Source organism: Urocitellus parryii, chromosome 2 (genome assembly GCF_045843805.1).
Source record: "Urocitellus parryii isolate mUroPar1 chromosome 2, mUroPar1.hap1, whole genome shotgun sequence".
NCBI classification, from domain to species: domain Eukaryota; kingdom Metazoa; phylum Chordata; class Mammalia; order Rodentia; family Sciuridae; genus Urocitellus; species Urocitellus parryii.
In genome coordinates this window covers 24,207,002-24,234,950 of record NC_135532.1, presented here as the reverse complement: position 1 = coordinate 24,234,950, position 27,949 = coordinate 24,207,002, and the positions used below count along the sequence as shown (strand labels likewise).

The 27,949-nt window shown below is 41.2% G+C and overlaps 1 protein-coding gene across 1 annotated transcript in view; it reads left to right on the top strand.

Moving 5' to 3' along the window:
- Flt1 (fms related receptor tyrosine kinase 1) overlaps positions 1–27,949 on the top strand; it is a 176,588-nt gene that overhangs the window by 130,547 nt on the left and 18,092 nt on the right. Inside the window, exons 17-25 of the mRNA XM_026388407.2 lie at positions 3,130–3,236; positions 7,485–7,617; positions 11,855–11,959; positions 16,102–16,215; positions 18,200–18,288; positions 22,880–23,036; positions 23,453–23,550; positions 24,465–24,587; positions 26,290–26,401. Of these exons, the coding sequence (XP_026244192.2) occupies positions 3,130–3,236; positions 7,485–7,617; positions 11,855–11,959; positions 16,102–16,215; positions 18,200–18,288; positions 22,880–23,036; positions 23,453–23,550; positions 24,465–24,587; positions 26,290–26,401 (1,038 nt within the window). The remainder of the gene's footprint in view (positions 1–3,129; positions 3,237–7,484; positions 7,618–11,854; positions 11,960–16,101; positions 16,216–18,199; positions 18,289–22,879; positions 23,037–23,452; positions 23,551–24,464; positions 24,588–26,289; positions 26,402–27,949) is intronic.

Below are 27,949 nucleotides of genomic sequence, written 5' to 3'. Positions count from 1 at the left end.
TATGAATAAGATGAATAAGATATGGCCTCAGCTGGAAAGCTTGGGAGAAAAAGTATGGAGATCCAGAAGAGCTAGTGTACTTATGTATTTATTTATTTAGGTACTGGAGATTGAACCCAGGGGCTCTTAGTCACTGAGCACCACCCCCAGCCCTTTTTAAATTTTTTTTTTGTAGTTGTAGATAGATAGAATGCCTTTATTTGTTTATTTTTATGTGCTGCTGAGGATCGAACCCAGCGCCTCATGCATGCTAGGCAAGCTCTCTGCCACTGAGCTATAGTCCCAGACCACTGAGCCCCCTTTTTATTTTGAGACAGAGTCTCGATAAATTGCTTGAGGACCTTGCTAAGTTGCCGAGGCTGGCTTTGAACTTGCAATCCTCCTGCCTCAGCCTCTTGAGCCCCTGAGATTATAGGCTTGTGCCACTGTGCCTGGCAAGCTAGTACATTTAAAAAGTGGTAAGTATTTTGGAGCAAGTGGGAAGGCAGCAGGAGGTGAAACTAAAGAGATAGCCAACATTGAACATAAATAACCTAAGCATTTCAAGTTTTATTTTTGATTTTGTCTTTGTTTTTAATTGAGATATTTCTCACGCATGCTGGGCAAGAAGTCTGCCACTGAGCCAGACCTCCAGTTCAGGATTTGGATTTCTATCTTGGTGATGACGGAGAGCAAATGCTGAAAATAAGGCAGAGGAGTAACCAGACTGAATTTGTGTTATGGGATTACCACTCTGGCTGCAGAGGTGGAGAAGACACAGCAGGCAGTTAAGGCTAGGTGGGAGACTACCACAGTGGTCCAGATGAGACCTGTTAAGGCCTTACTTTTAGATGGTGACAATGGGGAGGAGAGGAGATGACAAATTCAAAAGCTGTGGAAACAGAATGGGAAGGACTCTGTGAGGGACTGCATGGAAAGAAAATGCCAATTTCCCCTCTATACTAAAAGACACTTTGTGGCGGGGAATGAGGCCTATAGGAAGTGATTAATATGCACTTGTAAAGGCCAAAAAGATAAGAAAGGAGGAGGAAGTGGCATGCTCTTGGAGGCATAGTGGTTAAACATGCAGAGTCAGATAACCTAGGTTAAAATCACAACCCCACTACTTTCAGGCTGTGTGACTTTGGGGAAATGGCTTAATCTCACTGTTTCAATTTCCTCACTCATAACATAGGAATAATCTAGTTTGTGGGACTGGTGTGTTGGCAAATGGATGCATGCCCATTCTACTCAATATTATCGTTTTGCTATCTGCAGGATTCTAACATGTGTGTTTGCTATGATTCAGGATTAAAAAAAAAAAAAAAAACTCTAATGACTCCAAATGTCTGCAACATTTAGTTCTAATCATCATGCAATACACAGTTCTCTATGCTTTGGTCCTTTTCTGTGACCTGTATCATACTGCCCTATCATCTCCCAGGTCTAGGTCTTACACCATTCCTGTTTCCTATCCTGCCTTCCCCTGGTGTTTTAGTTAGCTTTTTCACTGATGTAACTAAAAGATCTGACCAAAACAGTTACAGAGGAGAAAAGATTTGTTTAGGGGCTCACGGCTTCAGAGTTCTTAGTCCATAGAAGGCTGACTCCATTCCTTGGGGCTCAAGGTGAGGTAGAATATCATGGTGGGAGAATGTGGTGGAGGGAACTCATATCATGGTGATCAAGGAGCAGAGACCCCAAGCTCCAGATACAAAAAATACACCCCACAGCCACACCCCCACAGTGAGCCACTTCCTCCAGCCACAACCCCACCTGCCTCCAGTTACCACTTAGTTAATCACATCAGGGATTAATTCACTGATTAGGTTAAGGCTATAGCCCAATCATTTTTCCTCCAATCCTCTTGTATTGTCTCATATGTGAGTTTTTGGGAGACACCTCCTATCCAAACATAATACCTGCCTTAATTTCTGCACATCATAATCCATTTCAAATACCACTTCTTCTGGAAAACATTACATTTAGAATCTCTGAAGCTTTTAAAAATCAAATTTCTCTGTATTTGCCTTAAGTCTCCTGGTAAGGTTTGAATGGGCTTCTTGGCAGTGGCAACTCTCCCTTACTCATTTTCCCTATTTCCTATGGCACCTATCTTTGCTTAGGAAGATTTAATACATCTTTGTTGAACTGAAGTTTGGACCTACAAGATGAAGCATTTATGAAATTGAGATTACTACCACCTACTTCACAGTTCACAGGGTGGTTGTGAGTGCTTGGCATATAAAAGTATCATCATTCACATCATCATTTCTAAGAAGAAAGGGTTTCACTTGTTCTTGGCCTACCATAATATAACCTGTCTCATTTTAATGAGTTGGAGGAGAATGGCATTATTTTAGAATTCCTGGAAAATTGGCCACCAGAGTCAATACATAGGGAACCATAACTGTGGCCCACCAGGGATTCGTTCCTTAACAAATACTGGAGGCATTTTTTTCTTTTCAGTCTTGAAGGATTTGTGCTCAGCTCTTGATCTCTATAATCTTGGGAAATGAGGTGACTGGGAAGGATACAGCAATCACCTCCTCTCACCTTAGCCCATGCAAGCCAACTACTGATGAGGTTTGAAATAGAGCCCCAGCTGCAGGGAGCAGGACTGTGGGTGGTTTGGACTGGCTTCTCCAAAAGGACCAAGCAGGCAATCGTGACAGTCCTTGAGTTTTATTTTTATTTTTTAAATCTACTTTGAAGAATTTTGTGAGTCCCAAAGGAACTCTTTTATGTCATTTTTTTTTTTCTTTTTCTTTAGAATTTCCTCTAAAACCCATCAGGGAGATTTAACATATTCCAGATTTAGCACTTTAATGGGCTTTTGTTTCTGCCTTAATTTTTCCCCATTTTTAATTTTTCCTCTGATTTTTAATTAGCTATCTCTGGGATTACAAAGTTTGCAAACTCAACAGCAGAATTTCCAGAAAATCTTTCATGTATGAGTTCATTATGGTAATACTGTGTACCCTGCCTCACTCAGAACATAAGTCTCAGTCTCTGAGGCTCATTCTGCACCAGCGGACTGTGTTCACCAGGATAAACCACTTAGGGACACTGGCCTTTTAACAAAGGCACAAAAAAACTTAGTTTCAGTTCAGCTTTTTATCATCATCTTGGTAATTTTTCTCTCTCTAGGAACCTCAGACAAGTCTAATCTGGAGCTGATCACTTTGACATGTACCTGTGTGGCTGCGACCCTCTTCTGGCTCTTGTTAACTCTCTTTATCCGAAAGCTGAAAAGGGTAAGAACATATCAGATGAAGTTCTCTGCTCCTTTTTACATAATTTTCTAAACTGCCTGATCTGCTGTCTAGAACAAGTACTACACAATGTTAGACTCTCTTCTTTCCCTTCCTTCTAGTTCCTATCTCTGATATGATGAACACTGAAACAAGATAATGAAAATCTCTCTAGACAGTGGTGTGTTCAAATGAAAAGCTAAAACAATGAACAGATAAATATTTCTCAGGAACAGAAGGATGTCTTTAATCTAAAAAGCTTGTAATTAAGTCTTTTTTGTTTTGTTTTTGGTGATGGGGACTTTGCACATGCTAAGCAGGCATTTGCACATGCTAAGCAGGCATTCTACCACTGATCTATACTCCCAGCCCTGTAATAGCGTCTCTAAGTTAAATTGAGCTTGGGTTCTGTAAATTCTTCATTGCCTTCATCTCACACTCTGCTAAAAAAATAAAAGTAAAATTAAAACCCACCTTTGATTTGGCTCTCATAACATCACAGACAAATAAGGACACTTTTATTCCAATTCCGTTCGTTTGGATCCCACCGTAACATTGTGTCCAGTTGGAACTCAGAACATCAGAGTTCTACAATTAGACCTGCAATACAATCTGCTTCTCTATGATTCAGTGGGAAGACTAACATTCATGCCTCAGATATTCACTGTCACCTCGTTGGGTGCAGAGTGCTAGGCTCTGTTCCAAGCTCTCTGGTGACAGTGAAAAGAAAATGCTATAGTGTGCAATCTGGGAGGAGACTGACTTGAATCAACCACACAAATTTTAAACTGCAACTCTTATGCTAGCAGAATGATGTCTAAGAGGGGCATTCAGGCAAAGAATAGAGGGAAGAGTGTTGAAAACAGAGGGGAAAACACGTCTGAGACTGGGGCAAGGGAGGGGAAAATAATGAGAATGAGACTAATAAGAGGTCCAGTAGGACTTCAGTGGTGAGAGCAAATAGCATAAGATATGAGGGTAAGCTGGCAAGGCCAGGACTGGGCCGCAAAGGCTGGCTAGGGAGGGACTTGTAGGCCATAGTAAGAAATCAAGTCTATATTCTAAACGCTATGTCAAGGGCTGGGGTGGTGGCTCTGCAATAAAGCGATTGCCTACCGCGTGTGAAGCCCTGGGTTGAACCTCAGCACCACATGTAAATAAATATAAATAAACTTTAAAAAGGTATTGTGTCCAACTATAACTAAAAAATAAATTTTTTTTTTAAAAAAAGCTGTCAGGCCTTGTGGATGGAGGGATGTTAGGCAAAGATTGGGGATGGTAAGTGTGACAGATATACATCTAGAAAGATTATTTGGGCTTCAGTGAGGAGAATGGACCAAAGGAGCGAGAGTGAATAGAAAGGCACCCAGGAGAAGACTTACAATAAATAGTTAAAGTAAGAAATGATGGTAGGGATGACCAAATGATTAAAGTTGAGAAATATTTAGGAGGTAGAATGAATAGGACTCAAGAAGGGTCAAGGAAACCTTTCTAGAGATTAACCCTTATTAATGTGACAGGTCTCATGGGAAACTGTTTATGTAGCATCTCAGTTAATCCTTTCCAAAATATTATTCTCATTTATAGATAGGAAACTGAGGCTCAGAAAGATAAGAAAACTGGTTTAAGTTACTATAATTAGAGCTTAGTTTTGAACACAGGCTGTTTGATATTCAAAACCCATAAGGTACACTTGATAACGTTGGTATGAGAGGCAAAGCTAGGCACCACCCTCATTGGTAAATGTGTAACATCAGGTTTTTGTTTGATTGGTTTTAAGACATGACAATTAAGGCCACTGCTTTTGAAGAAAACAAGGTCCCACAATAGTTTTGAAAGGCGAGACATATCACATAGGGAAATACATCTAACAAAGGCAAAGCTTGCCAAGTCTGTAAGAGAGGTACAAAGCTATAGGAGTTCAAAGGAGAAGAGCCGGGAGAAAAGACTTCAGAGAAAGCGATGCTTGAAATGATTTTGAAGGTTGTAGCTTGAAGGAAAGAAGCAGAAAAACACAGCTGACTCCACCCCTTTCTTATTCCCCAGATTGGGGAAGCAGTCTGGTTATTCAGCATAAGGGAAGACAGAGGAAATACTACTAGAATAATAAATTTAGACCATATTACAGAGGTTCCTTCTATTTCTAAAATTCTGTGAAATTTTGATGATGGGAAGCAAAAGATCTTTATCCCAAAAACAGAATGTCTCTAAAATTTGTGGGAGGCAAAGAGAATAAGGCACCAAAAATATTTCCATGTGGTTTCTCTAACTGCAATATCAATTTCTCACCAATAAAAACTATATCTTATTATCCCCACTCTGCTATACCAGGGTTAAAATTGTTAACTAACATTTATTAATGCTTACTATAAACTGGGTCCTGTTCTAACAACTATACATGAACTGTTTCATTTGATATTCATAACCCTGGGAGATCGGTACAATTATTTTCACTATTTTCCAGATAAAGAAACTAAGCTTAGAGAGGTTAAACAACTTGCCCAAGGTTATGTGACTGCTCAGAGGTTGAGCTGTGACTCAAACCCATGCAGTCAGCCTTCAAGCCAAGCACCTAGTGGCTGTTCAGTGTTACTGTCAATTGAGAGAATAAATATTTTGTCAACTAACATTTTACTATCATGCTGCCCTCAAAGCCCTTGCTTAACATCTGTGTGGTGTTTTGTCTCATCTGCCATATTGAGATAAACCATAAAATTCCATAACTATCTCATGGGAATACTATCTCCAGTTGCCCAATTCTCAGCCCCTGTCAACATTACTGTCAATGCTTCCACACTTCCTACATAAACCCAATATGCCCCATGCCAGGTTTCAGCTATCCTATTCTCTTTGAAGACTGGAGACTGTTTTTCATAGCCTTGGCTATATTGAACATGAAAGCTACTCCAGTAACTTCTCTCATGAGCACCCAGCACCTGAACTAAAATTTATACTGTTCTAAAGGCTTTCAGATTGATAAACCTTTACAGTCTAACACCAATGACAAATGCTATTAGTGACAAATGTGCTCTATATCTTTGATTTCTACTATTTATGGAGGCCAGGCAAACCTTTCTGCCTTGAACTATTTGTCACACATTTTCGTGATAATTTTTGTTAGAAGGAAAAACGACTCCAAGTGATGGATTAGGTGAGCTGTAATGGCCCAGATCAGTGTGAGTAAGGGCTGAAGAATGTAGTGGGTGTGAAATGGTATGTACGGAAGGGCTATCTTCTTCACTCCACCTCTGATTCCAGTTGGGGAAAAGTCTGGAAAGCAGGGCCCCAAACCTCATTTAAATGAAATTTACATAACTTTTAGGCAAGAGTTATATGTGAAAGCCTGCTTCTTTCTGTCCTGCCCAAGAGCCTGCCCACAGAAATGCAAATATCGATTCTGCCAATTTTCCCATTAACAGGAAATATACACATCGACATAAATCTGACATTAAATGTAAGTCCAATTACCTATGGTCTGACATATAGGGTACTTTCTGAGCTTGATTTGCATTACCAAGAATGCAAGCACCTCATGGCAGATGCCTGTCTTAGATACTTGCTATCCTACCAAAAGCCAAATGAACTCAGAATGTGGTTGTGTTTAAGTCTTATATTACCCCTTGACCTTTGAAATAATCAACTTCTATTTCTTACCAAAGGTTAGTCTTATTGTAATCTCACCAATGGATTGTATAGTCTTTTCCAGTAGCTGAATCAACTAGGAAGTCCAGTCTACTGAGGGTTTAAACCCTTCATAAGCTATGTGCTTTCACTACCCCACAGATCCTGCATTTACTTACCACTCTGGCCTTTCTTATAAATGCAGAAAAGTCACAGTTTACTCTACTGCTGGCCTATCTGTAATGTACATTCAGCTTATACAGAATAGCCACGGAAAACTATTTTTAGTCATTGTTTGGGATGATTTTATAACAATAGCTTTGCATTTTTTGAAAAACTATCATATAATTATCTCAGAACAAGCATGACATATAAAGTCACTAGAAAATTTGAGTATATTTTACACAAGATAGGATGGTAGAGCTAGTACTGCAGAAATGCTCCTCATGAGAATAGTAAGGAGTTGTTTTGTGGAGACTGCACACTTTGGGGAGAGGGGTACTCTCTGGACCTGACCACATAATTCCAATCAAATAACCCAAAGTAGCAGAAATATTATCTTCCATTTAAAATCTGAGGTTTTTCAAATTGTTTTCTTCTTGTTAACTTTGAGATCTTCTTATTTTTCAGTCATCTTCCCAAATAAAAACTGACTATCTATCAATTATAATGGACCCAGATGAAGTTCCCCTGGATGAGCAGTGTGAGCGGCTCCCCTACGATGCCAGCAAGTGGGAGTTTGCCCGGGAGAGACTTAAATTGGGTAATATACTTGTTCAACAGCCTCATGAACCTATCTGAGCCCCTACTTCATGCAGAACATTGTGCTTTGAGGGATGCAAAAGTAAATAAGATGTGGGATTCTACCCTCCAGCTGTCCACAAACTAGCATGGGAGATGTACACAGAGGTCAAAAATTCTAATGGAATGCAGAGACAACAGTACAAGATGACAAGGGAGCACCTGTGTGTTCATTCAGTATTTCTTAAGCCCCAACTCTGAGCAGCAGACACTAGTCTAAGCCCTGAGAATACAAAGGTATTTGGGTTTGGGTCTCCTCCCTCAAAGGGCTGGTATGGAGATAGATGCAAAATAGGTAAGTGAAGGGAAAGGGGGAAAGAGGAGCTCTCATGGGAGTCTTATAATTGCCAGCACTCTTAAGTAGAAACTATTGGGAAGTTAGCCACGTGAGTCCCAGAACATAATTCAGGATGGCAAGTAACAGTGAAATTAAACATTTGGTGAAAGAGTTGGTACTCTTCAAGGATGTGGCTCAAAACTTCTCTGCGCAAATTCCCAAATTATAACCTTGGAGTTTCCGGGAGTGTTGGGAACGTCCAGACAGAGAAGAAAGCCCTAGGGGATCATTTAAGTTTCATTTTTGAAGAGCACAAACTTGTTTTCCAGGTAGGGCAGATGCTGTAAACAGCACACAAATGTGCTTTCCCTCAGCTTACCCCTAGTTCCTCCAACTCAGACGTCACAATGCACATTAATCTCCAACCCATGGTGCTACAAAACAATTGGAACCTCAATCACTCCTACCCAAAATGTTTGGACTGTGCTTCTGAAAGTTTTCCACTTACTCCTGTGTATGCCAGAGTCATTAGTGGTTGAAACTAGGAAAACAGATTGTGGGTTCAGTGTTCCTGGAGTTTGTCACTCTCAGTGTGAAGAGCCCCTATTCCAAATCCAATGACTTGACCCCTCTCCCAAGCTATACTGGGGGCATGGATGGACAGAGAAGAGGGTAAAGTGGCTAGTCTTCCTTTTCTGTAGGGTCTTGAAATGTTCTGCTTGGTTCAAGAAAGGACAGCATCAGGTTAGGTTCTGTTTGGCTTGAGGAAAAAGTTTGAGAGACAGGAGAAAAGTCAGCAATGGCTACTGACAGGAAAAAAAAAAAAGCAATGAACTAAATTAAGTTAAGGGCAGGTGGCACACTGGATGAGTGCCTTTTGCAAGACTAAATTACATGGCAGCTAGCCCAGCCCCTCAGTAACCTTGGCAGAGAACATCAGATCATTTTCCCACAAGCATGAGCCGCACTGTTTTCCAGAGTTACTAGTCACAAATATGCTTCTTCCAGGACAGGACACATGAGTTTTCCCTCCCGGCCCTTCATTCCTCCCTGGTATCACTGTGATCCATTGAGGGAGATTGTTAACCCTTCTCCTAGAATTCTCCTGGGGCTCAATAATCCCATTTCAGGCATTTTTTTCCTTATTGAAAATCTTTCTTATCATTCTTTTCCTTTCTGGATTTACCACATGCTATGATCTGGCTGGTTTCCATTTAACTGTCTTTAATGGGTAGGAGAAAGCATGTCAAGTCTAACTTTGTCTTTTGCATAGTGTGGCTGCAAGTTTACAGGAATGTTCCTCTGATTAACGTGGGAGCAAGGAGGCCCAAGACTTCTTTGTTTTGTAAGCCAAATAAGTGACAGAAAGTAATATGAAGTAACGTCTGGCAAGTGAAAGTAACCAAGATTATATCCAGATCGATGAAAAGAAAAGCTGCTTTGATGGGCAGAGTTACACTGGGACTAGAACTATAGAGAAAAACATAGACCAAGGAATGATTTCAGCTGTACCTACTCTGTTGGTCACTATGAACAGCTTGGTGAGGGAAGGCAAAATTTATGGTAACTGACAGATGGATTCAGTTGGAACCTGGGTCAAAGGTGCTGCTACCATTGAAACTCCTAAAACCCAAGAACAAAAAGAATCCAGCACCCCCCTCACTTTTTTTCATGATTTCTCATTAACCCTGGGAAAGAATTCAGCACCTCTAAATTTATCACAGAAATTAGGATAATGTCTGACATTGCATCTTTCTATTGGAAAATAATTTAAAGGCAGAGTTACCTAATATGGGAAACCACACAGGGAGTCTCTGGGATTTGGCAAGTACATAGTGCCTGGACTGGTGTTGCATCTTTTGAGACCAACCCTCCCTGAATGCCAGAGAGGGGCCCAATTCTTGCTGTCCTGTACTCTCCCCAGAGTGGCCAGGAGTCCTGGATAGTCCAGGACATTCTTGGAGAAAATTCCAGTATTCTTGCATAGTATGACAATGACCTAACACATTTCTGAGCTAGTTTGTAGCATTCCAGGCACTACACTAAGGAGAATCTCAAGGGAAAGGGATGGAGAAAGGTCAAGTCCAGTGCAACTGTGCTCCCTGAAACTGGAACCATGGGTCTGCAAAAGAATTCCAACACATCATATGATTAAAGAGTCCATAATAGCTTCATGCTGTTTTATGAGGCAGCAATCAACTTCCAAGAGTATAAGTGAAAAGACTGAGAGAAGCCAAGTGAGAACCAATGTATTCTCACTGACAGAGGCAAAGCCCCCAAACACTTGTTAAAACAAAGTGTGTTATGATGGCTGAGAAGGGAATGCATGGGGGCGGAAGTTGTAGAAAGAGAAAGGATTCCATGTGTCCAGAACAGGCAAGGGTCTTAGGAGTGTGTGGAGAGACTATCACAACACTTTTCCTTCTAGATGATGGAAGGCACACTGTGGAATGAAAACACTGTTTTTAACCCTAAATAAAGCAGAAATAAACCTCCAACTGAAATATAATTTTACCAATCTGGGAAAGACGTAATTTCCAAGTGCAGCACTTTCAGGGTCCACTGGATGCTTCTGATTTCAAACACAGGGTACCCGTTCTATTTCTTGGACAATTTTACATGAAGAAAAAACCAGAGACTGTATCTTTGCCCATGTTGCATGCTCTGGGAGGAATGGTATTCAGTAGTCACCACAGATGAACACCTGACCACAGGAAAAACATGTCATCTCACTACTGTGCCCCTCCTAAAGCAGAGCATGTTGCTCTGAGACAGAGAGAGATAGCCACACAGAGGTACTTGTGATTATGCTGGTAACTGAAACTTTCCCATGTCCTAACTGGATGCCTGGGATGGGGGCAGTAGAAGAGATAAAGCAGAGGCAAGATGAAGACATTTTTGTCACAGAGAACTGTAACGATTCTAATACAATGAGGAAGCAGGAAAGCTTTATTACAAACCTTACAAGAAATTTAAAATTTACAAATGTATGTATGTGTATGGCTATGTGTATGTAAATGTGTGTGAATATGTGTGCATCAATCTCCTGGTCTCCATCCCACAGCCCCCTCTTGTTACCTATGACTGTATGAGGCCTGCCTTACATAGCCCATGAATTTCTGAATTCTCTCCATTCTGCATCATCTATACAAGGGATATGCTCTACACCTGGCACTGGGTGAAGTACAGGAAAGGTTCAGACAGCATCCTTGCCCATCTGAGTCAACTTGGCTTACTGATGGGTGGGGAAAGAAGCATACTAACAGTCATTATAGCATAAATAATGGGCACACAAAAGAAATCTTGCTTGGTTATTGAATCTGGTAACCATCTTTCTGGGAGTGAAACAAATTTCTATCATGTGTCGAAGCATGAGGACTTGTAATGATCATATAATAATTGCCAGGGATTATTCTGTCTGGCAAGGATGTCTAAAAAATGACTTAGTATTTATTTTTTAAGTTATGAAGCATCATTATAACCCATGGCTACAACTACCATTCTTGATTTCTCCATTTTTTGCTGAGAACAGAAGAATGACCTTAAGTGACAAGAAACAGGGGTTAGGTTAAACATACAGAAGTTTTTTTTGGTGATATTACTTAACAATGGAAGAGACCACTCAGGATTTGGTAGTGTCTCCTCTCTTGGAGGACTCTATGAAAAGGAAAATATTTACCTTCACTAAATACCTACCCTAGCTCTGAAGGATGCAGGAGCCTCAGAAGCAGAGGAAAAGAGCTAAGAGGAAGAAACCCCAGAAACATGTTCCTGATTATGTCACCTTTAGGGTTAGTTCACTGGTGATTCATCCAAAGCTATAACCTCACAGAACACAAAGGAAAAAGCACTTCCTTCCTGAAAAACACTTAAACTCACCTTGCTGGCTTGGCAATAAACCAATGTCTTCTTTTCACTGTAGGCAAATCGCTTGGAAGAGGGGCTTTTGGGAAAGTGGTTCAAGCATCTGCATTTGGCATTAAGAAATCACCCACCTGCCGGACTGTGGCTGTGAAGATGCTGAAAGGTGTGTGTGCTGTCGTTTGGCTTTTGTCTGACTCATAATCTTTACACATTCCCCAACTTTTGGTGCAAGTTGAATATAGGAATAAACACAGCTATTTCTACTCTGGCAATATCACTTTCTTCTACAGCTCCCTTTGTTCAAGGAGTTTTATTTTTTAATTTGTATTTGTTCTTTTTAGATATACATGACAAGAGAGTGTATTTTGACATATTATACATACATGTAGTATAACTTATTCTAATTAGGATTCCATTCTTGTGGTTGTACACAATACAGAGTTTCACTGGTTGTGTATTCATGTATGAACATAGGAAAGCTATGTCTGATTCATTCTACTGTCTTTCCTATTCTCATCTTCCCTCCCTTCCCTTCATTCCCCTTTGTCTAATCTAGTAAACTTCTTCCTCCCCCACCCCAAGGTGTTTTAGATTAAGCTCACACTAGCTCAGAATAAACCTTGTCAGTGCTAACAATCCAGAACTGTCCATGGGAAAATGATCTCTGTCACCTTAAGATCTCTCTCTTCTCACATTTCAGACTAGACTAATAAGGACATACGCCCATTGTAACCATAGGTTCAAAGTGTTGACATGATCCACTATGACTGTAATGGAAACTTAGCTGCACATCACAAATCCCAAAGGCTTAGATTGAACTTGCCCTAACTATAAAGTGAAACTAGAATGCTAGAACAACTTAACTGATCAGAACTGTAAACTAATTTATACTGCCAAGCCCTAGCAAAAAAAAAAAAAAAAAAAACATTTTTTCTTTAGAAATTAAATTTAAAAAGTCAAAGTATATCTAATGTTGAAAAATACATGATTCAAAAAAAAAGACAGGATTGAAAACTGAAAGGGCAGTCTTTAGCTTTCCAAAGTCTCCAAGATTTTGCCAGGATATTCTGAGGCACTGGAAACAGTGGGACTAAGTAGGTACTTAGCATGAGCTTGAGGAGAGAGGGTTCAGTGCTTAGGGAGACTTCCAAGGCCTTACTCCTAATCCACCACTGCCACCATTACTTCAGAAGCCACAGGTAAACATTTTTTCCACCTCAGAAGGCTGTCCTCATCAGAGGAAAATTGATGAAACTCTATGAAACAGGGAGAGAGCAAGTTTGGACAATAAGTACCAAAACTGATAGAAATAGTAAGTTCCAGTATTCTACAACACAGAAAGGCAATTATAGTTCACAACAACTTATTATATATTTTATAAAGAAATAAAAGAGATGGGCTGGGTTGTGGCTCAGTGGTAGAAAGCTTGCCTTGCAAGTGTGAGGCCCTGGGTTCAAACCTCAGCACCACATAAAATAAATGAATAAAATAAAGCTTTTGTGTACATGTACAACTAAATATATTTTTTAAAAAAAGAAATAGAAGAGAGGAGTTCAGAGGTCCCCAACACAAAAGAAATCATAAATGTTTAGGGAGATAGAATGCTATTTACCCTGATTTGATTACTACACATTGTAAACATATATCAAATTATCACATTATACTATTATGTGTGCTCCTCAAAAAATTGCTACAAAGAACCAGACAGCTCTAATTTGAAAGTAGATTGTGAAGGAGTTTCGTATCCACAATCAGGACTTTTGTTCGGGGTGGACTACCCAGATGATTACAGGCTTTTCTGTGAGAATATCAATGCCAGCATGCTCCCCCAACCCTAGATGCTGAGGAGAAGTAGCATCAATGTGTCTATGTGAGAAGTAATAGACTAAACACTCTGTTAGGTTGAAACACACAAAATTTCTATTTTTCTTATTTTCTCTCACCAATCTTCTGAGGTAGATATTATTATTCCAAGTTGGTAGATGAGGCAACATGGTCCAGAAAGATTGGACAGCCTCTGCAAGGCAGCATAGCCCTTAGGGCAGAAACAATAAGGTCTGCACCAGCATTGACTGAATTGCTCTTTCCCTCACAACACAGTGCCACAAGAGCAGGAAACAGAGACCTAGCCTCCTGGAAATTGGCCCATTGCTCCCAAATCCTTCAAATGATCCCTGTTCCATTTCCCTGCTTACTTTCTCTTATCACATCTAGGAGGCATGTCTAATGTCCACACTATTCTATCACACATCCAAGATCACACCTGTGGCCCTGCCTAGAAATGGAACCATCTGAGCAGTGGTTCTCAAAGTATGGTCCTGGATAGCTATGTCAGCATTTCTGAGAAATATATCAGAAATGTGAATTCTCAGGATTTATGAGTTGGAAGGGAAAAGATTCTGACTTGAGATCTCTTTTAAAGACTCAGAGAATCTATGTCATACAGAAATCATGTATGTATGGGGCTGGGGTTGTGGCTCAGTGGTAGAGCACTTGCCTAGCATATGTGAGACACTGGGTTCAATTCTCAGCACTGCATATAAAATAAATAAAATAAAGATCCATCAACAACTAAAAAAAGAAATCATGTATGTAATCTTTAACATATCTTCCCTCCCACTTTTTTTTATTGAAAAACATTTCCAAATCACCCACCCTGTAAAATTCCTAAAAATTTTTTTTCATTCAGCTTTCTTGCCTAATTGGTTGGCCATCTGCTTGGGGGGAAAATAGAAAAAGCAGAATGCCAAACAAAGGCCATTAGTAAAAAGCTCTTTCAAAGTGTCCCTGAATAAAACCTTAACGTATTAGGACCTTACATCCATGTCTGAAATGAGAAATCATGGTGTGTATTTATCCAAAAATATTTGTTAAGCATCTACTGTGAGCCAACCCCTACCCCAGTGGGAGGCTTCTGGAGTTTATCTAGTTATTATTAAAAAATGATTTGTGCTTATGAAATACCACATCAGTATCTTCCATAATGTTCAGTATACACACCACCTTCAGTACTGTGACAGAAATACTTACACATGGATACAGAGTTTCTATTATAGCATTATTTGTAAAAGCAAGAACCTGTAGATGGATGACACACAGGCTTTCAATTACAGCAATATTTGTAACACCAAAAACAGGTAGACAGTTTAAATGCAGGAACATTGTTAACTGATTAAAAGGAATATTTTTTTTAAAAAAAAGCGACTGGCCCAGCCTTGACAAACACAGAATAGAAATAATCTCTGACATATTAAAAAGAAGAGGAAAAAATTAAATATATATGACCCAATTTATGTAAACCCTCAAAAAAATGAGATTTCATTTGGATATATATAAACACATAGGAAAAGATCTGAACTCAAATTATCAGCAGTAGCTACTTTTAGGAAGGTAAGTAGGCTGGAGTGACTTGCACTTTTTACTTTAGATCCTTTTACTCCTTATATTTTTGTTTTGTTTTTTCTTTGGGGGTTTTGTTGTTGTTGCTGGGGTTTGTTTTGTTTTGGTGCTGGGGATCAAACCCAAGGCCCCATGCTCTACCATTGAGCTTCCTCATATCTTTTTACTCAGATTCATATTATTGGACTATTTCATTGCCACAATACTTTACTTTTATATTTCTAAAAATAATTTTAGAATATTGAATGCCATAGAAATTAACCAATGAGAATAAACAGAAGAAATGCAATTTAGGCTTTAGACTGCTAATTTCTCGGACTGATGTTGCTTATCTCTGAGTGAGAATGAAGCTAGTCTAATGCTATGTATCCCCACAACGTAAGATAACTCTTGTGAACTCCAAGTATGAAAGAATATAGGAAGAAAATAACACACTGCAAAGACGTTTGCAGAAGCAGCCATCCTGCCCTTGTCAGGCCCCTGGTGCTCCTCTGTGATTCCCCTGAGGACACAGTGAGACAAAAAGGGGAGGTGTGGATACATCCCCTGCCTGGAGGGTTCTCACTGCACCTGTTTCTGCTAGAAGAGATGCCTTTGGAAGGTACTTTCATGAAGTACCCAGCTTTTGTGTCAGCACACTGCTAAACACACTAGGTCCACCAAGAGGAAATGTCCAGTGACTAACCCCACCACAGCTCTAGGCCTCACTGTAATCAAAAGGATGTTGGCTCGGGAGGGTGGGAGTAATAAAAACAGTTCGGAGACTTAGCCTTTCTGCAGAATGTAGTAGGGAAGTTAATGAAGCGACTGGCCCAGCCTTAACAAACACAGAAGGCAGGAATGCCGCCACCAGCGGAAGGAGCCCCATTGTCTTCTTGTCCTGACTCTTCCTTGCTTCTCACACAGAGGGGGCCACAGCCAGTGAATACAAAGCTCTGATGACTGAGCTCAAGATCTTGACCCACATTGGCCACCATCTGAACGTGGTTAACCTGCTGGGAGCCTGCACCAAGCAAGGAGGTAAAGGAGAAGTGGGGTGGGTGCTGATCCATCATCTCCCATACACAAGAACTCTCACACACAGCTTTACCTCCAGGAAAATGGCTTCTCAATAGATCCAGAAAAAATAGTCTATCCATTTATGGAAAGGTACTCCCATGCTAGAAATGCTTTCCCAGTACAGTTAATTCAAAATTTGGAAGAGGACCTCCTTTTAGATCTCCTTCAAGAGGGTCTAGGTCAAGTGGAAGGCATTTTTATTTCAGGATGACTAAGGTAAAGGTGTAAAAGAATGAATCACTACTGGTGGGATACCAGGAGGAAACAATGTGGGAGACAAACAAAAGGGCCCTTCCCTTCAGACCCACCATGCAGATAAACTTTATATCCTGAACCAAGGGACAGGAATAGGGTTGTGCCTTTTGACTGAGGGCTCCAGAAAGTTCCTGGAGACCTTTCTTTCCTCCTCGATGGCAAGGTCAATGGTTGGGGGTAGATGTGGACTCACTGCCAGAAAGAAAGGTGCAAAAAAAAAAAAAAAAAAAATTGTGCATACAAATGTTTCCAATGTTCCCAGTGCAGGAACTGGGGGGAAGGTGCATTGGGGAAGACGGTCTGTTAGGAGTGGTAATGGATAGAAAGAGGAGTTGAGGGATGGAGAGGCCAGAAATACAGTCCTAGTCCCACCTGCTTCTTCATTATCCTTGATAAGCTTTTCTCCAGTTCCTGCTGCGGCAACCTCATTGTAGTTGCCTTGGCTCTGCACCTATAAAATGCATCAGGGCTAAGGAGACCACTCACCTCCTCGGAGGCTTCTGAGCCCTAGGCAGTTAGCCGTCAGTAATGAAAGCACCTACTGGGGCATGAGAATTGCTGGACCCCTGAGACGAGATTTGCCGAGTCTTTTTTCTGGGTGGGGAGATGCACAGCTCTACAGGGACTTCCGCTCTGGTACCCTGAGGGAAGAGGAGGTGCTGTGAAGATTCCTAACAGACATTTTAAAACCAGAAAAGTCCTGATAGTAACAGAAAACTACTCTACCCGTATGAGCTATGTCCTCGGACGCCTCGAAGTGGTAGAGAGTCTGGGCCTCCGCGGGGCCTACTGGCTACCCGTGTGCAGCCAGCCCGCTGAAGCAGTTCTCCGTCACTTCCTGTTAGGCCCGGAAGTAATCCTTGTGCTGCCGGGGGAGCCTGGAGCAGGCAGGAGCGGGCCTTCAAGCCGCACGTGGGACTCACGGGGCAGCTGGCTCCCTTCCCGACAGCTTGCTTCATTAGGCCAGTGGGCAAGCTATGGCCAGCCAGACAGAATGTTTTGAGTTTTTTAAATAGTTGGGGCAAAAAAAAAAAAAGGTTGAAAGGGATGGTATTCTGTGATGTGGAAATATATGAAATTCAAACTTATATATTCATAAAGTTTTATTGGAGAACACTCGTACTCCTTGAGTGTATTAACAAAAGCTGATTCCAGGTTACAAGGGTACAATTGAGGAGTTGGTTGGCCTGCAAAGTCTAAAATATTAACTATCTGGTACTTATCATCCTCTGCTTTACTGCCTCACAAGTCCCAAGGCAAACTCAGTGTAGATACCCCCAGACACCAATACTGGGAAGAGACAGAACAGGTAGCCTATTTTCTGCCCTGGGAGGGAAAAAGAAACTGCTGAATGGTTCTGGGGCTGATGTGACAGTAACCAGAGCCCCTCTTGCCAAGGTCTGGCTAGTGGGTAGAGGGTGCCTGGCATTTGCCTCTCTGTTCCTTTCTTTCTTCTGCTTTCCCTTCCTGCTCCTCCTCACACCTACCCTCATTTTTTATTGTATTTTTGAAACCCTTCTCAGGTTAAATTGCAGAAGTCATAGTGCTCATTCACAGCCCCTCATCCCCAAGTTGCATTCCTAGATCCACTAATAAAAGACCGGTTGGTTTGTGGTTTCTCAGTCCAACTGAAGGCTGACCAATGGCTGATTGATTTGGTGTGACTGAGCATGTGCTATTTTGACTGCAGGGCCTCTGATGGTTATTGTTGAATACTGCAAATATGGAAATTTATCCAACTACCTCAAGAGCAAACGTGACTTATTCTTTCTCAACAAGGTAAGGATTTTAAAAGTAGCATTCTTTTTAAGGACAGCAATGGGTTACCATTTAGGCTGTGGCAGCATAAAGCAGGAGAAACCTAGTTTGTTTCATTAATGAAATTAATTAAAACTCAAAAAAGTTAATTAAAACTAAAAAAATTAATTAAAAATCAATTTCTGCTCTTCTTTTTCAACATATTCCTTTCATGCTAATCTGTCATACTCTCTTATAGACAGACTATCATTTAATACCAGTGTATGCAGCAATAATTGGAAGTTACGTGTACTAGCCATCTACCTAAATTCCTATTGAATATCTCAATAATTTTCTCTAAAACACACACACATGAAACACACTTACATACAAACATACACGTGCACAAATTACTTAGGTTTTTTTGAAAATGATTAAATATAGTTGCCTTCGTTTATTAGAAATTAAAATACAATCACCTAAGAGACTTGTCTAGTCACCAGCAATGGGACCAGAGATTGAAATCATTCTGTTTACTTTCTACTGCTCTTTCTCCTACCTCTGACACTATTACCACTCATGGCATCCCTAACTGACTCTGAATCAGACCTATCCATGAAATAAATACATAGGCCCAGTGACATGCACCTGAAATTTCAGCAACTCTAGAGGCTGAGGCAAGAGTATCACAAGTTCCAGGCCAGCCTGGGCAACTCAGTAAAACCCTGCATCAAAATGAAAAGTAAAAAGGCTGGGGATGTGTCCCAGTGATAGACCACTTGCACAGAATATGCAGGCCCTACATTTAATCCCTAGCACTTAAAAAAAAAAAAAAAAAAAAAAACCTGAGTTCTGAGAGCAAAGAAATTACTGACTGACGAAAAAACAACTTACTAAAATTTGCAGTGTGTTAAATGGCACTAGTGCTGTGTACTTCTTTAGACTAGATAAGCCAGGGGACAATAATTCAAAATTATTTACTAGTAATCATCAACAATAATGATAAAAACTTGTAGTGTTGAAGTTAAGCACTTGGATTCCAGAATCAGACTTTCTGGATTTAAATCCTGTGCCTTCCTCTCATGAAATCTGGAAACTTGAGCAGATTACTCAATTTAACTAAGGAACTAATAGTTGAACCCAACTGATGGGATTGTTGGGAGAATGAAAATCTCTCCGTTAAGAACTCAGATAAATTTTAATAATCATCATTGCCCCAGTGATCGAAAGATTGAGCACTAGGGGTGTGGCTCAGAGGTGGTATGTTTATCTAGTATTTGTGAGGCTCTGAGTTAAATCCCCAATACTTCGGGGGTGGGGTGCAGAGAAAGATTGGTTGTGTCCAACTTAATGCCACCAATCTATATGTGGATAAAATATCAGACATCTAAGGATGATGCCCTTTTCTGTCATGTGTGCAAGTCTTCACACACATATAAGAACCACTGGACACAGCCAGGAGCAGTGGTGTATCCCTAAAGTCCCAGCTGCTTGGGATCTGAAGTAGGAGAAGCACTTAATCTTAGATGAATACAAACCTGGGAAACATAGTGAAACCCTGTCTCAAAGAAAAAAAAAAAAACCTAACCAACCAACCACTGGACAGCTGACCCATATACTCATCCCCCAAGCTTTGATCAAACCAAAGACACAGGTGTTCTACCAGACTGGCAATATGTATGCAAAAATATATTTTCCTTGGTTTTAAGCCAGACTCTAATTGGAATCTTGAAGCTGAAAGGGATCCTTGTGATCAGCTAGTTCACACTCTCTCTTATATATATATATATATATATATATATATATATATATATATATATATATATATATATATATATATTTTGTAGTTGTAATTGGACACAATAACTTCATTTATTTATTTATTTATTTTTATGTGGTGCTGAAGATCAAACCCAGGGCCTTGCACATGCGAGGCAAGCACTCTACCGCTGAGCCATAACCCCAGCCCCTAGTTCACAAATATAGAGGTACTCAAAGAACTCACATGACACATAATTACCACAAAATGAAGTCAGGGAGAGAAAGACTGAGCTCTCTTGATTCCTCTTCTAGGGTTTTTCCTATGCACCACACTGGATAAGGTGGAAAAAGAAAATTGGACAGTGGTGCCCTGTACTGAGAACAGTGCAAATTCCTTTCAGTCTGAAAGCCCTGGACTGGGTTCAGGAAGAGCTAAGGCAGCAGAACACCCCAGGGACCTGGGCAGGATGGAACGTTTGGGTTCATGCGTCCTTTGTTTTGAAGAGTTTGCTTCCTTCTCTGGCTATATTTAATGATTTGCCTCCCTGTGCAACTTGGAGGAGCTATGTTTTTGTGGAAGACCCACTACTATCTTTCACATTTAGAACCTAAAGAAATATAAAGAGAAAGTGAAGAAAAAACAAAACCAATGACTAAATTGAAAATAGAATATATTATTTTCTAAATTCACTAAGATCCTTAAATATTATTTGGGATAAATTTGCTATTCTGCCAGAGTTCAAAAGTTAAGTAAATTAACCTTTCTTTAACAGAGATGGTTACTGATAGACAACGGTGAATATACCATAGATTGGGGGTCAGAAAGGGAGCAGTGAGCTTGGTGGCATGTCCTAGGAAGTGACTTCTGGTGGTTGTGATAAAGAAGGCTGCCCAGAGAGTTTCCATAGAAGCTGATTCCTGAGTGATCTCTGGTAGTATTTTTCTACCCACAACATTGCCAACATGTTTCCTGCTGCCTTCTGTTGTGGGAAGGGTCTGTAGAAAACACAATTCCAGTTCCTAGCTGAGCAGAGCCAGATCTCACTGCCTCATGAAGACACAAAAACAAATAATTATATTTTTACCTGCCTTCGGGAAAATGTGGTGCCCTGGGCTGAAAGCAGAGCAAATTCCCTTCAGTCCTGAAATCTTGGACTGGATTCAAAAAGAGCTAAGCCAGGAAAACCCCTTTGCAGGGTGGAGGGGTCCGGTGGTGGTGGGTAGGTAGATATTCTTTCTAAGGTCTGCCTCCCTCCTGCAACACAGGAAGGGCTCCTGTTCAGGGGCCAGGAACCTCGGTACCCTCTACACTTAACAAGGTTTGTTAGAGCTGTCCCACCCAAACCTCCCTCTCTCTGTCCTCTGCTTGCTCCCATTGTGCCCTCTGGTGGAAGGATCACTCCTTTTTTGTGACATTTCTAGAAAAACCAAGGGAGTGTGGCTAATCCTAGCATTACTTGTGTGTAGGTGGATGGAGGAACACCAGTGAACTTCAGCCCCTCCCAACCCCTATTTCAGTATTTCCATCTAGCATAAACCAGGCTATGTACATGATGTAGTCCTAAAGCCACTGGACCTGCAAGTTTCTAGTGTCAGAGTTTCTAGATGAATGTCTTGTTTCACATGAACACTCAGGACCTACATCTCCTTTACTGAGCCATAGTAGGATGATAGAATTTTTCAAATGAGGAAGATGAAACCTAGAAAAGTAAGCTGACTTGCCCAAGATCACATGATTAATGGAAAAGCTAGCATCCAAACCAGGACTTGGATGCCCCATCCAGGATGAAGGGCCATGTCTAACTCATAATAGGATAGACCTGTATCTTTGTTTTAAATGGAAGCCAAAATTAAGGTTCATGTTCTTTCCTTTCCCAAGGGAATCAGAGAAATTGTAAACTACAGCCTTTTCTTTATAACTCCTCTCGGGGATTACAAAGTGAAGCCTCCAGTACATTGAAGATCCTTTTCATATCATCTGAATGATGATAGAAGTATCAAAGTTTCATCTCTTTCACAAGATGGCATGTGCTATATAGAAAAGTTGCTAAGGGCACAGACTCAGGAGCAGGCCAAACCTGGGTTCAGATTTTGCCATTTGCCTATTGTATGTTCCTTTGATTACTAAACTTCTCTGAACCTGTTTCTCCACTTTAGTAAAAACTACTTCATAAAGTTATTTGGAATATTAAATAAGAAAACATATACCCGTGAGCTGGGGCTGGGGCTTAGCAGTAGAACACTCGCCTAGCACATGCAAGGCCCTGGGTTCAATCCTCAGCACCACATAAAAATAAATAAATAAAATAAAGGTATTGTGTCCAACTATAACTGAAAAATAAATATTAAAAAGAGAAAAAAAAAGATATACTGGCTAATACAATAAGCATTCAGTGCATACCAGCTGCTATTAATTGTCTTTTTTGGGGGGTGGGTAGGTACTGGGGATTGAACTCAGGGGCACTTGACCACTGAGCCACATTCCCAGCCCTATTTTGTATCTAAATAAGACAGGATCTCACTGAGTTGTTAGCACCTTACTTTTGCTGAGGCTGGCTTTGCACTCTCAATCTTCCTAGCCTCAGCCTCCTGAGCTGCTGGGATTACAGGCATACACCACCGTGTCCCCCCTCCTATTAATCTTCTTTTATCTGGCCTAAGATGCTATCTAGAAGCTCAGACAAGAGTGAGCAGATCCCACAACTCCAGCAGTAGCCAAGGCACCTGCCACCATCAATCTGTCACTGCTAATTCAGTATCTATCTTGTGGAATGACATTTTCCAACTCAGGTGATTGCCTGCTAGAAGGACTAGTGTCCCCATTGCTGTGCTGGGGCTCCTTTCACTGGTGTTGTTCTTCATCTGTTCTAAGGATGCAGCATTGCACATGGAGCCTAAGAAAGAAAAAATGGAACCAGGCATGGAGCAGGACAAGAAACCCAGACTAGATAGTGTCACCAGCAGTGAGAGCTTTGCGAGCTCTGGATTTCAGGAAGATAAAAGTCTGAGTGATGTTGAGGAAGAGGAGGGTAGGTATTCATTCCTTCCTGTCCTACAGTCTGAGATATTTTTACAACATACTGTGCATCTCTGACATTTTTTTCTTATTTATCACCCTAACAAACATCCGTGGGAGACTTGAAGGGTAATGTCCTGAGGAGATAAGATTTGAATTAAGATTATTTACAGAGTTACTAATTTTGACAGAGAACTGTGTGATTGTCTCCCTTCAGGCCTTTTCGTTTGGCCGGGTCATACCCCTTCCCCATGCTTGGATCCATGGGCTGGAGGCCTGGAAAAATCTCTGATGTTCATGTTGAAATTCAAATGAACTCTGATCCACTTGTTAGTTTGTTTTATGTTTTGCTAATGTTGTTCTAATAAACTGGGATTTAGTGGAATAATAAGAGCCATTACAAACAATTACAGTTCTAATGCTTTGCAGATTCTGATGATTTCTACAAGCAGCCCATCACTATGGAGGATCTGATTTCTTACAGTTTTCAAGTGGCCAGAGGCATGGAGTTTTTGTCTTCCAGGAAGGTCAGCTTATCTCCTTACTATTTTTCTTCTTCTTCTTAAAAAAAAAAAAAAAAACAGCAGGAATAAAGTGAAGTTTTATTTTTAAAATAAATAATTGCTTAAATTTATTTTTAACTGATACATTAAAACCTAAAACTTGTATGTATTACCATATGATGTTTTGATACATGTTTACATTACATAATGTTTTAATCAAGTTAAATATATTCATCTCCTCAGTTATCTTGTCTTTATGGTGAAAACTTTCAAAATCTTTTCTTCTTTGCCAGGCATGGACACATGGCTCTGTTATAAATCCCATTTTCCTAGTATTTGCTTATACCTATGTCCTTTAGTGTAGAACAAACTCAAGCCAGGTGCCTGAATTTGTCCTGCTATGAGGAGTTTTGAGAATGATAAACCTGGGGTTCCAAAGAGTAGAATTTAATACCAAGAGATTCAGATTGGACAAATCCAGCAACCATTCTCCACAGTACCCTCTGGCATGTTTTCAAAATTGGTCAGAATCCCCCAGAGTACAGGACTTCCCTGGAGAGCATCTATCATTCCATCTACAAAGGGTCCTCCCACAAATCCACAGCTAGATAAAATCTGACCCCCACCAGCCAGAATAAAAGGTTATGGGGATGTTTTGCTTGGTGGCGAAGCTCACATTGCCACCTTGGTTCACCAAGATGCTGTTTGCAGACAGTAGCCCACCAGAGTCAGAACATTTCTTGACTTTCAGGTCTCAAAGGACTTATATTTGTAAAGAAATGCTTCATGTTTATGGTCACTCAATGTGCGCTGAGAGTGGCTTCCTTCACAGCATGTGAAATGGATCTTCAAATTAAGAATAATGACACTGAGGAAGCACAGGAAATTAGTTAGTTAGACTCAGGAAATGCATTGATTATGCAGTTGTTTTATTATAGTGCATTCATCGAGACCTGGCTGCGCGAAACATTCTTTTATCTGAGAACAACGTGGTGAAGATTTGTGATTTTGGCCTTGCCCGGGATATTTATAAGAATCCTGATTATGTGAGAAAAGGAGATGTAAGTCAGCTTGATGTTTATTTGTCTCATTTATACCCTGTCATTTTAAAACCACAGACCAAGGCCCTTGATAAATATTTATACTCCCTCACCAGTAGTCTCTGAAAACTGTCCTGTGCTTACTGTGCAATCCAGAAGAGCCATAGAGCGCTTGTATGGGACTCTGAATAGCCACTGTCTCCTGGTTCTATTGGCCCTAATCCCTGGCTTGGTACGGGTCCTTTCTGAAGCACTGCCTGAGGCTTGCTAACCAGAGAAGTGTTTAGTTGGGCCCTGGTAAGGCCATATCATTCCTTGCCTTGGGCTCCTATGGGAGTTCCTTGTACCATTGAAAAGAACAGCCTGGACTCTTTCCCTCAAATAAACCCAGATGATTGATTCAGCAGGTGTGTGTACCTCCGGAGAGGGTGGGGTTTATCTCCCTGGGAGGAAATTGATTACCTCCCTTGTATGCCTTCCATGCCTAGCATCTCCCTGCTGGCGTACATTGGCCCCCTTCTCCATTTGTTTTTGAACATAATGTTATTTGTCACTTAGTGGGTGACCTCCTGTGTCCTCTGTGGGTAACCTCTCTTCTCTGACCTCTACCATGAGGCTTTCAGCTTATGTCTGAGCTCTGATGACTATTCTACAGCTACAGATCACCTAGAAGTCTTACTCAGCCATTTTGCTGGCCCCACCCCCAGCCTCCCTGATTCAGTAAATTTTGGGTAGGGCCTGAGAATTGGCATTTGTAACAAGTTTCTAGGCTGTGCTGACTTAGCTGTCCAGGACCATACTTTGACAACTACTACTCTGCTGTCACTTTTTAAAGGAGGGGAAAAAAGCAAAACTTTCCTTGGAGACCTGGTCTTCACAGATGATATCTACCTGTGTTATAGTCTTTCCCTCTTTTCTGTCCCTTCTGTGTCTCTTTCAACCCCTCCTTGCTCCTCCCCCTTCCTTTTTTATTTGTCTTTCCATTATCCCATACTTTTGCCAGTCCCCATCCATCCAACTCCCGGGCTAACTCACTGGGATTCCTGCTATCTGGAAGGGAAGGAAAATTTGTCTGCAGGCCTGAAAACCAGCCATATAGTCTTCTATGTACTAAATACTTTAATATTAAATTACCTTTCTTCTTCAAATACCTTTGCCTCTTCTCTGTATTGAATGACTTATTTGGAGGGAGTGGGGGAGCTAAGAATTGAACCCAGGACCTCACACATGATGAGCATATCCTCTACCACTGAGCTGAGTCCCCAGACCCCATACCATGACTTTTAAAATCCTGTGTTTTTGCATAGAAATGCCTTTCAGACTTTTCCTTCTTAGGAAAAATTCCAGAAAATCATCACAAATTTTCAGGATGTCCTCTAATTCATATCACTCTTTCCCAAGCCTTCAGTGTCCCTGTGGAATGTAGCCTTCCTCCCCTCCTTTCCCCCTCCGCTTGGAGGGGGGCGGGAGGATTTCTTTCAGAACCATGGAGTTAGATCTGAGGGGCTTAGTAAACATTCATCGCCTTTGGAGGGTTCGGAGTAGTATGCAGTGCAGTCTTCTAGCATAACACTGCACACCCTATGAGTTTTCTCTTAGAGCATAGCTGCTCTAAGAAATGATGTCTGGGCCAAGCATTAATGTGAGAGGTGATCCATAGGCACCTGAGTTGGATGCTTTGTTTTCATGACCTTCTTCTCAAGCCTGCCTTGCCTTCTTCCAGACTCGACTTCCTCTGAAATGGATGGCTCCCGAATCCATCTTTGACAAAATCTACAGCACCAAGAGTGACGTGTGGTCTTATGGAGTGTTGCTGTGGGAAATCTTCTCCCTGGGTAAATTTGGAGGAGGGAAGAGATCAAACAGCCTAGAAATAAATGCATTCATCTTCTGTCAAGCATCCTTTGACTAGACACAACCTTGAGATCAGCACTCAAATTGCAAACTGTAGTAGGGGCATGGATCCTGGTCGCCTCTCAGTACAGTCATGATGTGTGTGTGTGTGTGTGTGTGTGTGTGTGTGTGTGTGTGTAAAAATGTCTTTACAAACATGAACAAGGTCAGACAGTAGAAAATCTGGAATCAAGTCTATCTTTCTCTGCCCTTTGCCCCCTTCTCCATTGCCTCAGACACCCCCATGTCTAATGCCCTTACCCTTTTCCTCCCCGTAACACCTGCTCCCTCAGAATTTCTTCTCAGGAAAAAACCTGATAAGCACAACTGAAACGTGGGGAAGGTGTCTTTAGATAAAGGAGGCATCAGTTGGTCCACTGCATGCCATGGGGGCTGCAAACCTAGTTGCAGCTGCAGCAGGGATTGCCTGCAGCTTGGGGCCAGTGGTGATGCCGCCTCCTATTCCACATCCACCCAGCACTCCCGGGTCTGGGTGCTGGTTTATAAGAGCCAGAGAGATCCAGCCAAGGTAGTTGTACAAAAGACAAGTAATAGACAGTGCCACATCCCAGAAGGGGACAGGAGTTTCTAAAGGGGGTGAAGATGGGATTTGAGACCTGGTGAAGTGGTGCATGCCCATAATCCCAGCAACTCAGAAGGCCGAGGCAGGAGGATGGCCTTAGCAACTTTGCAAGACCCTATTTAAGATTAAAATTAAAGATTAAAAATAAAACAGACTAGGAATGTAGCTAAGAGCTTAAGCACCCCTGGATTCAATCCCCAGTAAAAAAAAAAAAAAAAAAAAAAAGACAGGTTTTGAATTGGAATGAAGGGACAGGGTCCAAGGAAGCAGACAGAAAGAAAAAGTAGCTGTCTTTTCAGTGCCTCTGATATTAGCACATGACACAGCCCTACATTGCTTTATGCAAGTAAACTATAAAGAGGACTGGTTATATAGATTCTGCCTGCAATTCACCCACTGAGGGTTTCTAGAAACCTTGCTGGAGTTCTCTTATTCAAAAGTGTGCATGGAACCCACATCTGCTCCCAAATACATAGTAGTGATGTGAGGCCTCCCAAACACAAGTTCTAGCCAAGAGTCTTATGGACTTTGCCAAAAATTTTCCTTTCCTAGCAAATAAAAGTCATCCAGTAACATCCTTGGTTTCCTGTAATGTGTAAAAATCATTCCCCTGCTTTCGATGACAGGCACCTGTAGCTTCCAGTCTTTGAAAGCCACTAGGCCTTTGCAGTGACACAGTGCCAGCACTGCATGTCTCCCAGCTGCTTCCTACCAGCAGTAATCACAAGAAAGTGCAAACACGTTCTGAGATAGACTAGGTTTGTGGGCTGGAACAGAACCGACTGGGAGGCCTTACCCACTTGTACACTCAGTCAGGGATCCCCTTAAAAGGATTTGCTTATAGGAGAATCTTAGTCATGCTGGCAAAGGGCAAAGTCTAGGTGCCTCTGGAACCTTCATCTTTGCA